This window comes from Bos indicus, chromosome 29 (genome assembly GCF_029378745.1).
Source record: "Bos indicus isolate NIAB-ARS_2022 breed Sahiwal x Tharparkar chromosome 29, NIAB-ARS_B.indTharparkar_mat_pri_1.0, whole genome shotgun sequence".
NCBI classification, from domain to species: Eukaryota; Metazoa; Chordata; class Mammalia; order Artiodactyla; family Bovidae; genus Bos; species Bos indicus.
Genome location: NC_091788.1, coordinates 36,583,736 through 36,597,713, shown reverse-complemented (window position 1 = coordinate 36,597,713; position 13,978 = coordinate 36,583,736). Strand labels below are relative to the sequence as shown.

The window sequence follows — 13,978 nt, the reverse complement described above, 5'->3', positions numbered from 1 at the left end:
AGGTTGGGGAACTAAGATTCCACGTGCAGTATGGTGCAGTCAAGAGTAAAATTTACTATTTTAACAGTTCTGCATTCAGCGTTACAATTCCCATGAGCATGATTTATTTTCTTCAGCAACGAGTTGACAGTTCACGCATCCCACTCTCTTTCTCTCCAGGTGGCTGGGCAGCCGCTGAGTCCGTCCCCACAACAGTCTCAGCAGGGGCTCAGCCCCCCCCACGTCGCAGGTAGCTCCTCACAGGGCCAGGCCCTCCAGCAGCCTCCCCAAGGCTCCACGGTCCAGCACACGTACCTCCCCAACACCTGGAATTCCTTCCGTGGCTACTGTAAGTAAGGCTGGCACTCCAGGGTGCAGGTGGGGAACCTGCAGCTACAGGGCGGAATTTCATCGGCTTTATCATCGATTTTCTGGATTAAAGGTTCATTAGCCATTTTCTACGTTCTGTGGAGCTTGTACTTCGATGAGTTTCACGATTCAGGCAGCGTCTGATGTCAGGGCCACCCCGAAATGACATTTTTCTGAGAAGTCAGGAATATTGCTGCAGCAAGTGTAGGCAGGTGGTTTAAGTAGTATAGTAGCTGCATTTAGGCTTTGAGGTCATGATTCGTCTCTTCTAGCCATGTTTATTGAATGTGTGAATATCAATCACTGTGCGAGACTCTGTGTGTACAAAAGATGAATATTGACTTTCATACACGTAACACCACACAATAGTCATGCTAACCAAGTTTCATTAAACTCTTACTGTGTGCCAGGAAGGATTCTACACTGAATCTATATCACATCTACTATCCGTAGCAGCCTCCTAGATAAGTACTTGCATTTTATAGATAAGGCAGTTTGGACACAGAGTAACTCATCCAAGGAACACAGCTACTAAGCAGAGGACTGGGGCCCAGGCAGCTTGGGCGCAGAGTTTACACTCTAAACCAGCACACTGTGCTGCTCCTCCTCACCAGACAGTCTTGGGCTCTGAAACTGTTATCTCACTGTTATTCAGTCACTCAGTTGTGTCCGACTCTTTGCGATCCCATGGACTGCAGCATATCAGGCTTCCCTGTCCATCACCAACTCCCGGAATTTGCTCAAAGTCATGTCCATTGAGTCGGTGATGCCATTCAACCATCTCATCCTCTGTCGTCCCCTTCTCTTCCTACCCTCAATCTTTCCCAGCATCAGGGTCTTTTCCAGTGAGTCGGCTCTTCGCATCAGGTGGAGACAGATATATGAGTAGCTGATTTCAAAACCCTGAGGTTAGTGTTACCAGAAGCAGTTGGATTGGCTGCCAAAGGTCAGAACAAGTAGAAATCTTGGTGGGGACAACAGCTTTGGGTGTCAGCTGAAAAGTATGAGACCTTTATCACTGAGGACATGGAAGAAACAGGAATAGTAACAGTTAAGAGCTCCATAGCAGGAACTAGGAGAACAGGGGCTGTGTTGGTCTCTGTCTTACTACTGATTTTGTTTTTTGGACCATCTTGCTGTGATTGATCTTAGGCTGTGTTATGTAGATTTGGTGTGGAGACAGGCTCAAACGCTACAGTTTAGTTATCTTTACAATCTGTCCTCTTAAATACTGGTGGTCACAATGAGAGCTGGGCCTAGTGTGTGTCAGGAAAGGTCTCCTCCTCATGATGAATCCCAGTAATCCTGGTAAATAGACTGACATTTACACTCAGTTTATTCCGGTGAGAAGAATGTGGAATGATGCCGACAGTCATGGTAGTCATAGTAAGAACTAGCATTCTAACCTGGTGAAACAATCTGAAATTTCTTATTTGGAAAAAAAAAGTTTAAAATATACAAAAATAGGGAATTCCCTGGAAGTCCAGTGGTTCGGACTTGGCGCTTTCACTGTGAAGGGTGTGAGCTTGATCCCTGGTTGGGGAACTAAGATCACACAAGGTGCACAATGCGGGGGGAAAAACCCCCAAAAACCATATATATAAACACAGAAATACACACACACACACACACACACACACACACACACACACACACACACAAACAGAACAGTAATGAACTTCCCTGTACCAATTATCCAGCTTCAGCACTTACCAGCTCTTGGGTGGTCTTGTTTGATATGTACCCACTGTCATTCTCTCCCAGTCCTCCAACTATATAATATAATCCATATCATTTCATTCATAAATGTTAGTATCTATCTCTAAAATCAAGGCAGTGAAAACAAAAAAACACAACTCCAGTCTCATTATCACACCTAAAAATAAATTACAGTAATTGGTTAATACTGTCAAATGTCCGGGGTTCATATTTCTGTGACTGTCTCATAAATGTTTTAACAGTTGGTTTTTCAAATTGGGTTCCAAATAAGGGCCTGTACATTGCCATCGATCATGTCTGTTCAGTTTCGTTTAGTTTATGTGTTCTTTTTCTTTCTCCCAAGTTGCAGTTAACATGTTGATGAAACTGGGTCACTTGTGTTCCCTTTTGGATTTTGCTGTTGACATCCCTGTATTGTCTGTCATTTAAGATGCTTTCCTCTGTCTCTTTTATTTCCTATTGATGGGCAGTTAAATCTAGAGGCTTGATCAGATCAGGTTCTATTTTTTTCCCCCCAAACACTGCATAGCTGTTGATGTATACCTCCATCAGGAGGCACATGACGCTTGTCTGTTTCCTTTACCCTGCCATTTCATTAGACACTGCAGAGTTGTGCTGTTCTGATGCTATCACACTCTTCTTCTTTTTTAATAAACGTTCATGTACTTGGCTGCACCAGGTCTTAGCTGCAGCACGCGGGATCCTTTAGTTGCGTCATATGGGACCTTGTTCCCTGACCAGGGATTGAACCCAGGCCCCCTGAATTGGGAGAGCAGAGTCTTACCCACTGGACCACTAGGGAAGTCCATTGATTCTATCATCCTTTATACACTTATTGCTAGGAAACTTCCACAATGAAAACAATTTTACATTAACTGTCAGGTTATTATGGGGTACAATTTGCACAGGAACGGCAGGATAGATGCTTTAAATACTTGGCTCATCTCCTTAATTTACCAGTTTTCAAAATAATGAATTGTCTCCTTGTATTATCTAATCACATCAACATAAGACTCTGGGAGCAAGCAAACTGGTGGAAAATGACTCAGTAGGGAAAGTGGTCACTGGTGAGATATTTGTTTTTACCACTTGTATTGAAATCTGAGACTACTGAACTGTGGTTCTTTCCTGTTTTTCAGCATCAGAGATTCAAATGATGACACTTCCCCCAGGTCAGTTTGTGATTACAGACAGTGGTGTGGCAACTCCGGTCACCACTGGCCAAGTGAAGGCGGTCACTCCGGTAAGCTGTGCTGCTTGGAGGGTTTTCCTGTTTCCCATGCTGTACCACCCCCGCCCTCCTCCCAAACTCTTCCTCCAAACTCTTCCTCCAAACTCTTCATATCTGAGTTAGAAGTATGTCTTCTGTTTTCCCATAATATCTGTGGTACTGTATTATAGCACAGCTTATTTTAATTATTGGTTCACCATCTTTTCCTAGTAGGCAACGAATTCCTCAAAAGCTGGGTCCTAGTCTTTATTATCCTTAATGTCTTGCACAGGAGGCTGGGCTATAGCAAATGCTCAAGAAAGATATATTCAATTAATAACTACAGTGAACCTTCTGGATCCATATATGTATTTCTTGTGTTGTTGTTTAGTCACTAAGTCATGTGTGAGTCTTTTGTGACCCCATGGATTGTAGCCTGCTTGGCTCTTCTGTCCATGGGATTCTCCAGGCAAGCATACTGGAGTGGTTGCCATTTCCTTCTCCAGGGGATCTTCCTGACCCAGGGATGGAACCTGCGTCTCCTGCATTGGCAGGCAGATTCTTTTACCACTGAGCCACCAGGGAAGCCCATACATATAGATACATGTAGATAATTGATCATCTTTTTATGTGTTTCTTAGAAAGTATATGAGTCTTCATGATTGTTGATCCTCAAGTAGGGAGAGAATAACATAATGAATGTGTTATGAAATTCTTTTTTTTTTTGGTCATGCTGTACAGCTTGTGGGTTCCTAGTTCCCTGACCAGGAATCCATACCCTCTGTTGTGAGAGCAGAGTCCTACCGACTGGACTGCCAGGGAATTCCCTGCCATAAATTATTTTGTTGTATTGCACCTGCTACCTTTGTTTTTATCCTCACTGGGTTCTTCTGGCCTGCCTCTGGAAGACAGAGTGTATAAATTTAAATTAAGAAAGATATTCTTAACTAGCCTGGGATATTGAGATGTGCCCAGGGGAAGACTGATTACTGCCCAAGAGGCCTCAGTGTGTAACACGGTAGTTTAGTGGCCTCAGAAACCTGGCTTTTTTTTTTTTTCAAATCACACCAAGAGCTCACCCGTTTCTCAGCACATGAGTTCATGTTAACTAGACTGAGGAGAGTTGTATAAATCTGGAGTGACACTTTTGTCATGGAAACAGTAACTAATGTAAAATGGAATGGTCTCCCTGGCATGATGAGTGAAATTTTTGCTCTTTTTGTGAGTCCCACAAGGACTTACTGACTCTTTTTAGGCCCTGCCACAGTATACATGGGGCTTCTCTGGTGGCTCAGTGGTAAAGAATCCGCCTACCAATGCAGAAGACTCGAGTTCAATCCCTGGGTTGGGAAGATCCCCTGGAGAAGGAAATGGCAACCCACTCCAGTATTCTTGCCTGGGAAATCCCATGGACAGAGGAGCCTCATGGGCTACAGTCTATGGCGTCACAAAGAGTCAGACACGACTGAATGACTAAACAACAGCAACAACAACAGCAGTGTACACACAAACAGATTTACTGTATAGTTTTGGTCGTAGATTATCTGCAGCCCACCTATGAACCACTTAGGTGTCCATGGACCCTTGGTCGAGAACCAGACCCCTCCAGCTAGAGAAAGACCTATTTGGGAAACTAAATGCTGATCAGAGAGTTGCTTTGATGAGCATGGACTCAGAACATATGCTCCAGATAAATCAAATTCATATTTGGCTGTGGCTTTCTCTCCGGACAGTCCTTGGAAAAGCTGCTATCAGTTTTCCTCTGTGACTTTTTTCTCTCTCAGTCTATATTGCTGACCAATCTTCCTTCTGACAGACACATCTTTTCTTTAAAAATGTCAAGGTAGCTGACATGGAGATGTTTTTTATCATCAGAGGGAAAAATGAGGAAAAATTAAGACAGTGTATGTCTTCATAAAGTCAAATGTATTTAATGCACAGGACTTTATTCTAAGACTGTGTTCTTCCTGTGCTTTTGAGTGTTAAAATGTCTCTTATTTGCCAGCAGCGTTTAAAAAATGATTTCACTTGGCAAATTAAAATTTGGAAACATTAATTCTTACTTTAATTTTGCTGGGTCTTTGAAATTCTGAACTCTGGGAACCATTGATCTTGACTTGGGAGGGTTCATTCTGCCTCTTTAAGGATAATTTAACTATCTCTTCTTTGATCCATTTTGTATTCACCTTTAGACATTAATTGATACAGTCACCTTATTTTATGAATTTCTAAATTCTTAGGGACAATATATACCACGTTTCCTTTGCCAGGTAGGTTACCATCATGATGCAAATTTCTGTACCTGATGTTTCTCACTCTATCATTTGGTAGGACAACTAAGGTCCTCCTTTAAGTCATCTTTGTAGTCTACTTCTGTGGCTGAATCATCCCCCCAAAGGACTCAGGTAAACCATCTCCCCCCATAGGTGCCTATTTGGGTTCCCCTTATAACATTTCTTTGCGTATTCCTTCTCTCCTCCGCCCTGCCCCCCCGCCTCCATGGCTCTCACTCCGACATCTGGCCTCAGATTTCTAAAGATCCTTTTCTTTCTGCTCTAGGGTCATTATGTGTTATCAGAAAGTCAATCAGAATTGGAGGAAAAGCAAGCGTCTGCTCTCTCTGGAGGAGTCCAGGTTCAGCCAGCTGCACACAGTGACTTGGACCCCCAGACCACCAGCCAGCAGCCCACCCAGTACATCATCACAACCACCACCAACGGGAATGGGAGCAGTGAAGTGCACATCACTAAACCCTAACTCCTACCGTCAAGCCAGAATCAAGCAGTCACATCATGTCTTTTCTTATTCATATGTCTGGAAGCTTCTGACACTTACAGCTCCTTTTTAAGATTTATCATTCACTTAAGAGTTTGGAAATCACAGTTTTGATCCTCACCAGGGCTTATTTTATCAAGATCATCTTTACCAAGTGGACTCTTCAAATCCTAGGAGTTCCCGCCATGGGATGGAGGTTATGCAGATTTCAAGACGGAAAAACTTTGCCTTGCTCTTGAACTGGTTTTTTTAACCCATGGATAAGCCTTACTTTTCCTTTGTGGAAATATTAAGTGATGTATTGTATTGTACCAAAGGTGGAGAAAGGATGTGCCGAGTCCACGGCCACTGGACTTCTTGATCCCAAGCCACGGCACCAAAGGCCAAGGGGCGTTTTGTAGGCGCATATTAGGTCAGAACTGCTTCCTCTTGTGAGTTTGCATTTTCAGTAATTTAACAAAGGGAGCCCACTGAATATGAAAATTACAATGATGAAACCTTATGATGGTCTGAAGGAAAAACTGTCATCTAAATTTTTCTTACTGCTGATTTTTAAAAAACTTGCCATTTTGGGGAAAAGCGCTGTTGGGCTCTTGGTAGTGCTTTGCACAGACCCTGGTCCTTAGCAGATTAGGTCAGAACCTCGTGTTCTGACAGATCTTACTTTATTACTCCGCAACTATGGACTCCCTGTACAAGGAAAGGTTGCTTGATGTCAGCAGAATTTAAACTCCCACCTTAAAGCTTGGCCTCCCATTCTCTGGTTGAACTTGTATGAAGGAGAGACTGGAGATGACAGTATCAAGGAAAATGGCTAAAGCAACTATACAGAGAGTGAGAAGAACTGAGACCTCGTCCTGCCTCTCAGGATCCGTTTACCACTCGTTGATAAACGCGCCAACCCCTGCTCTTCCCAGGTGTACCTGCAACCCTCACTCACAGCACGCAGTGTATTTTAGTCCTTCCAATACTGTCTTAAAATGAACATTCTTTCAGGTTGGATGGAAAGGTGGTCTTCCTTCTTTCTTAACACTTTAAATATATTGCAATTCATCTGGGCCTTTTGGTAAGATAACTAACTTCACACCTTGGGGAAAAATTTTCAAAGGTAGGACCATTTATAATGTCTGTTAGGGCAATTATAAGGGATCTGGAAGAAACCCAATCTTCATATTACATTGTTAGTTGGGAGAGGGAGAAAATTCTGCCTCAATGATAGTTTTTCTTATCATTGTTCCTGTTTGGGAGTCTTAGTAGCTATGAATTCAGCGGGGGAAGGTACTTCCCTTCTTTTTACTGTACATTCCAGTTGTGCACAGAAAACATTGCAGAAACCAGTATGTATTTTTTGTGACATACATTTTTAGAATAATTATGGAAATGGTAGAATTTATCATTCCAGAACAGGAAGACTGACCTTCAGTTTCAAATGAAGTTAACTAATTTATTTTATTTACATTTCTGGGTAAAAACTGGCTCTACAAATTAAGAAGCATAGTAGCTTCTTTATGGTAAAGATACCTTTCTGAAAAGTAAACCATTCTATTGAAGTAACTTTACTAATATGTAGATTTTGCACTTTATTCCTGAGACCTCATTCATGTAGTTAGCCCTGAACATTTAGGCACTAAGAGAACCTGAGAGTTCTTAGGTAGTTGTGTGGAGAATGAAAATGGACTCTGTTTCTTTGGTAACAAAGGTGATGCTGGTGTTTTCAACAGAAAATACAGACTGTGGGTCACAATGCAGAGATTCGGAGTCCCACAGTCCTCCACTGTGATGGTTACAAATGCCCTAGTGTCCAGCCTCAAAAGATTTGCTAGATAAAGAGTATCAGGCTTTCCCAAAGGTCCAGTTTAGTTTTTTGGCCCTGTTGGCTTCCTTTTTTATTTGAACCATCAATGTACCTCCTCCCCTCAGGAATAACTTGTCGACTAAGATGGAAAGCTATCATTGAATGGAATGTTCATTTTATGCCAGCTATTTCAAGTTTTAAAATACACAGAAGAGAAAAAATATTGTGCAAGGACTTCTGTTTCTTTCCCATCTAAGTTCTTTCTTTTCCTTTTTTTTTTTTTTCTTGTCCTTATGTGGAATAAGTAAGGACTCTAGAACTATTGATAATTTGTATATTATCAACCAGAGATGCAGGTGTGGCAGTTGAGCCAAACAACTTTGCTTTAAGATCAGGTATTCAGCACATTTATTTTAAGGTAATGGATTTTGAAAAGGACTTGGATTTGAGAAGATGGCAGATGATAAGCCATCTAAGACCCAATTTGAAAAAAAAATTTTGTAGCCACTGTTTATACTGTGATCTCTCCTAGGACACGCTGGCACTGTAGCCTTCAGTGCAGTGTGGAAATTTTGGAGTAGGTTACATACAGATTTTACATTTTTACTGTTTGATTTGTGCCCACATAAACAGACATTTCATCATGTAAACTTTCAGTTATTCTGGAAAAATCTATTGTTTTGGTCTTCTTGAATTGTTTTCTGATTTGGAATTGTCCTTTCAAAAAACTCTTAAGACATGTAGGGCTAAAAAGCACTTCGTGAGATGCTGAAGCTGACCCACAGGTTGGAAATGTTGACCCTACCCTGTTATTTAAATGTGAACATTTATGTACATTCAGTGAGTTATAGTGTTAATAGTCTTGTGCTACTCAGCAGGTGTAAAAATTAATAAATATTTTTTTTAATAAACATCCTACTTGTTTGTATGTGTACAAAATACAAGAGCTTCTGATAGTTACTTTTTTTTTTTTTTTAATAGTACAACTTACATTGTTTTGACTCTGGTTTACTCTGGTGTGGTCAGAGACACAAGGTCTGGGAATTTATGGATGACAGTACGGAACATTGTTCCCCTGCTCTTTTACTTGGTGGTGTGTAATTCCAGACCCCTCCCAACAATCTAAAGGGAACTAGAGGCAGGCGTGCAGTCAACAAGGGAACAGAGATTGGCTTTGTTTGGAAACCACTGTTTTCCAAGCAGGAGGAACACTAGTTTGGCCTGCCAGCTTGTCTGACATATTTCTATGCAGAGAACAGAGGATGGTCCCCGAACAACTGGTTGGAAGTAGCTGTGTAGTAAGAAGTTCGAAGCCGTTCAAAATAAAACCTAGTGAGTTAGAAGAAAGGGGCCTAGGTTCTTAACTATCGAGAATAGTTGAGAGAAGGTATAGTAATAGAGAGAAGGCTATCCAGTTTGATTTAAAATGTATTTTAAATGTGTGTGTACTTTCTTTCCGGACGTCGAGGATCCAGGGATGGGAGAGAGAACTGGGGCCACGCCGGGGTTAGTTGGAGCGGCACAGGCTCTGATTAGCATTCTCCTCGATGAAACTTGAGAAATCACAAAATAGGAGCTAACAGCGCACCACGTGGCTGGTACAAAGATTCTTGGATGGAAAGTGCTCAGGTGCCAGGAGCAGGGTATTGCGCTCTGCAAACGTTAGCTAATAAAACTGCTTTCACTCCCTCAAGTGCTCCGGAGCTTCAGCTCGCGCCCAGGTAAAGACTGGCCACACCGGGTTCGCCCTCCGGACACTTGTAAGCCCGGTGCGATCGACGAGCCAGACAGCAGCCCTCCAAAGTCCAGCCCTGAGGGCTCTCGGCACTGTAGGCTGTGTGCCTTGCGAGCCCCGCCCCGGCACCCCCGGCCCCGCCCTGACCGCCACGCCCCCGGCACTTCCAGGCCCCGCCCCGCGCAGACCCGCCCCTTCCGCCGCCCGACCCCGGAGCGTGCACGCACCGAGACGCCTTGCGGGAGCGAGCGCGTCCGGTCCGGGAGCCCGCGGACTGAGAGGTGCGGCGGGTTACGAGACCGGCTCCCGCGGCGCAGGTGAGGGCGGGCGGGGGTGGCGAAAGCGTTAAAGTGTGTGGGCAGCAGAGGGAGGAAGCGAGCGGCCGGGTGTCCGAGAGTCGCTGGTCCCTCGGGCTCGAGGCAGGGGAGCGGGCGCGGTGGGAGCCGGGCGGCCTGGGTGGGTGGGGGTTAGGGTTAGCGCGGTGTGGGGGAGGGGCCGTGGGCGCGGAGGTGGCCCGGGACCCGGGCCTGGGAGCTGCGGAGGGGTTTGCAGTTTGAAGGGGGCGGCTGCCGCGGCCAGATCCTGGGGTTTAACTTCTGTGTTGGGGAGGGGCCGGGAAGAAATGTTCTCCCAGGTGCAGAGGAAGGGCCCTGGGGAGAAAGGCCTTCCTGGTTGGTCAAGCGGTGCAGGACGCCGCAAGAGTTAAAAACCCTAAAAAACCCTTGGCTTCCGGGGTCCCGACCCTTTGTCAGCGGCCTGCTTTTTTGTGTTTTGAGATTCTCTAAAGAATAGTGGACAGGGAGGCCTGGCGTGCTGCGATTCATGGGGTCCCAAGGAGTCGGATACGAACTGAAATGAACGGAAAGAATAGTTGCAGGGCATAGGTTGCCACTCGGATAGATTACATTTAGCGATCCATTCAGTGTAATTGAAGAAACTGGTGAGCAGTTTGAGAAACAGGTGGTTCTCCTAAGAGTCAGGTAAAACTCTGCAGCTGTTGCCCTCTTCGGTGCCAGTTCTGGTAAGAGGGCTTTATTCTGAGCATCAGGTTGCATCTACTTTTTTCTGTTTTGTTTCTAAAAGTTTTGTTAAAGGCAGATGCCATGTGCTTTCTCACCGGTGTCAGTAGTTTAGGCATCAGAAGTGTTCAAGATGCCGTCCTTCATCGTGTACTGAAGGGTGATAGGACATAGTCCGTTGGGGACCACGCAGCTGCTTTGAACAGGAGTCTTTCCACTGTATCATTATGTAAATTTGACATCTCTTCCAGATAACTTGAAATAATTAGCGGAAAGGCGCTTGTTTTAACAGTAATATTACAGGCCTGCTCTTTATCCTTTGAGAGTTTTTCAGAATGAGAAGTCATTACATGACTGCATTAAGTTATATAAATGCATCCATCTGGAAATGATTCACTGCAGGCTTCCAGGATTGGAAATAACTGTAGAGAGGACCAGAGGACCAGGTCCTGCTCCTCTTCATCTTAGATAGGTAAGGAAATTGATAGCTGGTTAGGTAAGATGTGCTCAGAGTCGCTTAGATGAGACTAGGAGTTTGGTGTGTTTTTATTCCTTTCCATTTGGTAGGAATCAGAGTCAGAGAAGGGATTTAGCAAATGTTTGTAGAGTGGTTGAGTTCAGCCTCCCCTTGGACCAGTTTATAATAACTATGGCCTCTGCTTTGCACCTAATTCCAGCCATCAGCCTTATGAGATGCTCTCTGAAAAAATTTTCATATGTATGTTTCTAAAGGTAGCCAACAGTGTTCACTTATTACAGGAAGGAGAAAAATAGCATTATATTTACGTGGTTATATGTATCAGCTGGACCAACTGAAGTGCATTGGCCACTGACTTTTAGTGTTAAGAACATGGATTTGCAGTCATGCACACCTGAATTTCAGTCCTGTCTCTGGGGTTGGGCAAGTTGCCTATCTATTCTGATCCTAGGTTTTAGTATCTGTAGTGCAGGTGTAATAACCCTATCTTGCACACGTATAAGAATTAAATCGGTTACATGAAAGACCTGGCACTTAATAGGCCGTCATTAAGTAACTTAGTGTTACTTTCTGAACTTCACTAGTCTCTGGATTTTCAGTCAATGTGAAGGAACAACAAAGAGTTGCTTTAAAAAACAATATTAAGTAAACTATATTAGTGTGAGAGATTTCAAGTGTTGGTTGCTCAGTCATGTCTGACTCTTTGTGACCCCATGGACTGTAGCCCACCAGGCTCTTCTGTCCATGGAATTCTCTAAGCAAGAGACTGGAGTAGGTAGCCATTCCCTTTTCCAGGGGATCTTCCTGACCCAGGTATCAAAACCTTGTATTGCAGGCAGATTCTTTACCATCTGAGCCACCAAGGAAGCCCCCAGAGTAGTGAAAGTGTTAGTCCCTTAGGGAAGTCTAAATGGTGGACTCTGATCTAGTTACCATTTAATCTGTAAGTCTCATTTTGCTTGTGTGTAAAATGAAGGTATAAGAAATTCTGTTGACTGGGGAGTTGCTGTAGAAGTGTTCTGAGTATTGGGGGAGATCTACTGGATAAGATGGATAAGATGTGAAATTCTGATGAGGATGTGGTGAGAGGGAGGGAGAAGAGCTGTTTAGCAGTGGTTAGGGTTTAAGGATAAGGTAAAAGAAGAAATTAGAGATTGAATATTTTCTGGGTTGGATATTTTGTGAAGGAACATTAGTGTCAACAGATCCCTGGGATTTCTGCCTTTGTGTCTCATGGTCTGACTGCACGGATTTGTCTAGCTTAACCTGTGGAATGTAAACAATGGATTCCTTGGACCATATGCTGACGGATCCCTTGGAACTGGGCCCGTGTGGGGATGGCCAAGGCTCGCGGATCATGGAAGACTGCCTCCTGGGGGGCACCAGGGTTAGTCTGCCTGAGGACCTTCTGGAGGACGTGAGTAGTGACATCCACACCGTTGTTTCCTTCTAAGAGTTCTTCTCTACAGTCTTTTCTACACTCTGCAAGTTTTCAGGATTTTGTGCTCCCTTCTTTGTGATTTTCTACCTTGCAACCAGAGAGATGTTTTAAGTGTAAATCGGTTTAATATTCTGATTAAGGAAGAAAGTATAAGCTGCATTCTCCATGTTTAATAGCGTGTTCACTCGATAATATGGTGTAAGCCATATTTTAACAAGACAATTTTCAACAGTTTGCTAGTTGTTTTTTTTTTTTTTTAATTATTTGGCCACTCAGCCTGCGGGATCTTGAGTTCCCTAAGCAGGAATTGAACCTGCACCACTGAGCAGTGGAAGCAGAGTCTTCTTAACCACTGGATCGCCAGAGCAGTCCCAAGAAGTTTTATATTTAAGGACAGAATTATGTGTATCTTTTATATTAGATGTTTACCCAAGTTGTGAATCATGATACAGAATGCATACATTATCTGTCCATAAGGTAACCAGCTTTCTAGTCAATTAATAGTTCATTTCTTGAGATAGTATTAATAGTGTGCTTTTGCCCACTTTTCACAGTTGAGCTGTGCAATCGTCATCGGCTACCATTTATTTAGTGCTTATTATGTGCAAGGCACTAGGTCTGCTGAAACATGCCAGAGTTCAAATATATGGACAGGCATAGAGTATCATATGGTGAACATCCATGCGTTCGGTTTGGGGAGACTTTCATTTAGTCATATTTGGTTCAGATTTTTCTTTCATCATATGTTTAAAAACTGTAGATAAAGTTAAAGCCACCATTTTGCCTGTATTGCCTCCTTTCCCAAAATAACAGCTACTGAACTTGGTATATGTCTTTCCCAGCCATGTTTTCTTTGCATGCTCTTTCAAGTAAACCTCTGTATGCCGTCCAGTCAACCAGCAAGTACTTGTTTTACCTAAGTACCTGCTCTGTGCCAGGTGCTGAGATGCCAGTAGTAACGTGGTGTGCAGATGCGGGTTTGTGCGGGGACCTTAGGGAGCGGGAGCTGCTGAGCTGCCTGCCTGCTGAGACGCCTGCAGGTGGTTGACGTCTCGGTCGTCTCCTGCTGACGCCCTTCAGTGTCTCCCTTGTCTGTCCTTGTCGTTTAGGGTAAAGGGACAAGTACTCACCGTGTTCCTAGGTCCCTTGCTCATGTCTTACTGTCTGCTGCTTCCCTTGCCCTCTTTCTTCTTGAGCTTCTTGATGTTGCCTGGACTTCTGTTTGTTTGTTTATTTACTTGGTTGAACCAGGTCTTTCTTAGGGCGGAGCAGAGTCTTAGCCGATGGACCACCAGGAAAGTCCCCTGAACTTTTTTTTTTTAATTAAAAAGTGGAAGGTGTCTCACATAAGAATATATAAAGTACACACACATATACACACACACACATATATATGGAGTTTAAGCAGTAATAAACACCTGTGGAGCCCCCACTTGAATGCTAACTCTCCTCTTCTCC

The 13,978-nt window shown here is 43.7% G+C and overlaps 2 protein-coding genes across 8 annotated transcripts in view; both read left to right on the top strand.

The window, feature by feature from the left end:
* Nucleotides 1-8,760, top strand: part of PRDM10 (PR/SET domain 10) — a 99,361-nt gene extending 90,601 nt beyond the window's left edge. For both annotated transcript variants that reach the window (XM_019955165.2, XM_019955164.2), the window contains 3 exons: nucleotides 160-328; nucleotides 3,207-3,310; nucleotides 5,837-8,760. In XM_019955165.2, the coding sequence (XP_019810724.1) occupies nucleotides 160-328; nucleotides 3,207-3,310; nucleotides 5,837-6,034 (471 nt within the window). In that variant the 3' untranslated portion in view covers nucleotides 6,035-8,760. The remainder of the gene's footprint in view (nucleotides 1-159; nucleotides 329-3,206; nucleotides 3,311-5,836) is intronic.
* Nucleotides 8,761-9,793: 1,033 nt separating this feature from the next.
* The window catches only part of NFRKB (nuclear factor related to kappaB binding protein), a 31,344-nt gene continuing 27,159 nt past the window's right edge, over nucleotides 9,794-13,978 (top strand). For 4 of the 6 annotated variants that reach the window (XM_070782938.1, XM_070782937.1, XM_070782936.1 and 1 more), the window contains exons 1-2: nucleotides 9,794-9,899; nucleotides 12,340-12,496. In XM_070782938.1, the coding sequence (XP_070639039.1) occupies nucleotides 12,362-12,496 (135 nt within the window). In that variant the 5' untranslated portion in view covers nucleotides 9,794-9,899; nucleotides 12,340-12,361. Of the gene's footprint in view, nucleotides 9,900-11,003; nucleotides 11,074-12,339; nucleotides 12,497-13,978 lie in introns of those variants that run through there. The other 2 variants (XM_070782935.1, XM_070782939.1) reach the window with 2 other exon arrangements.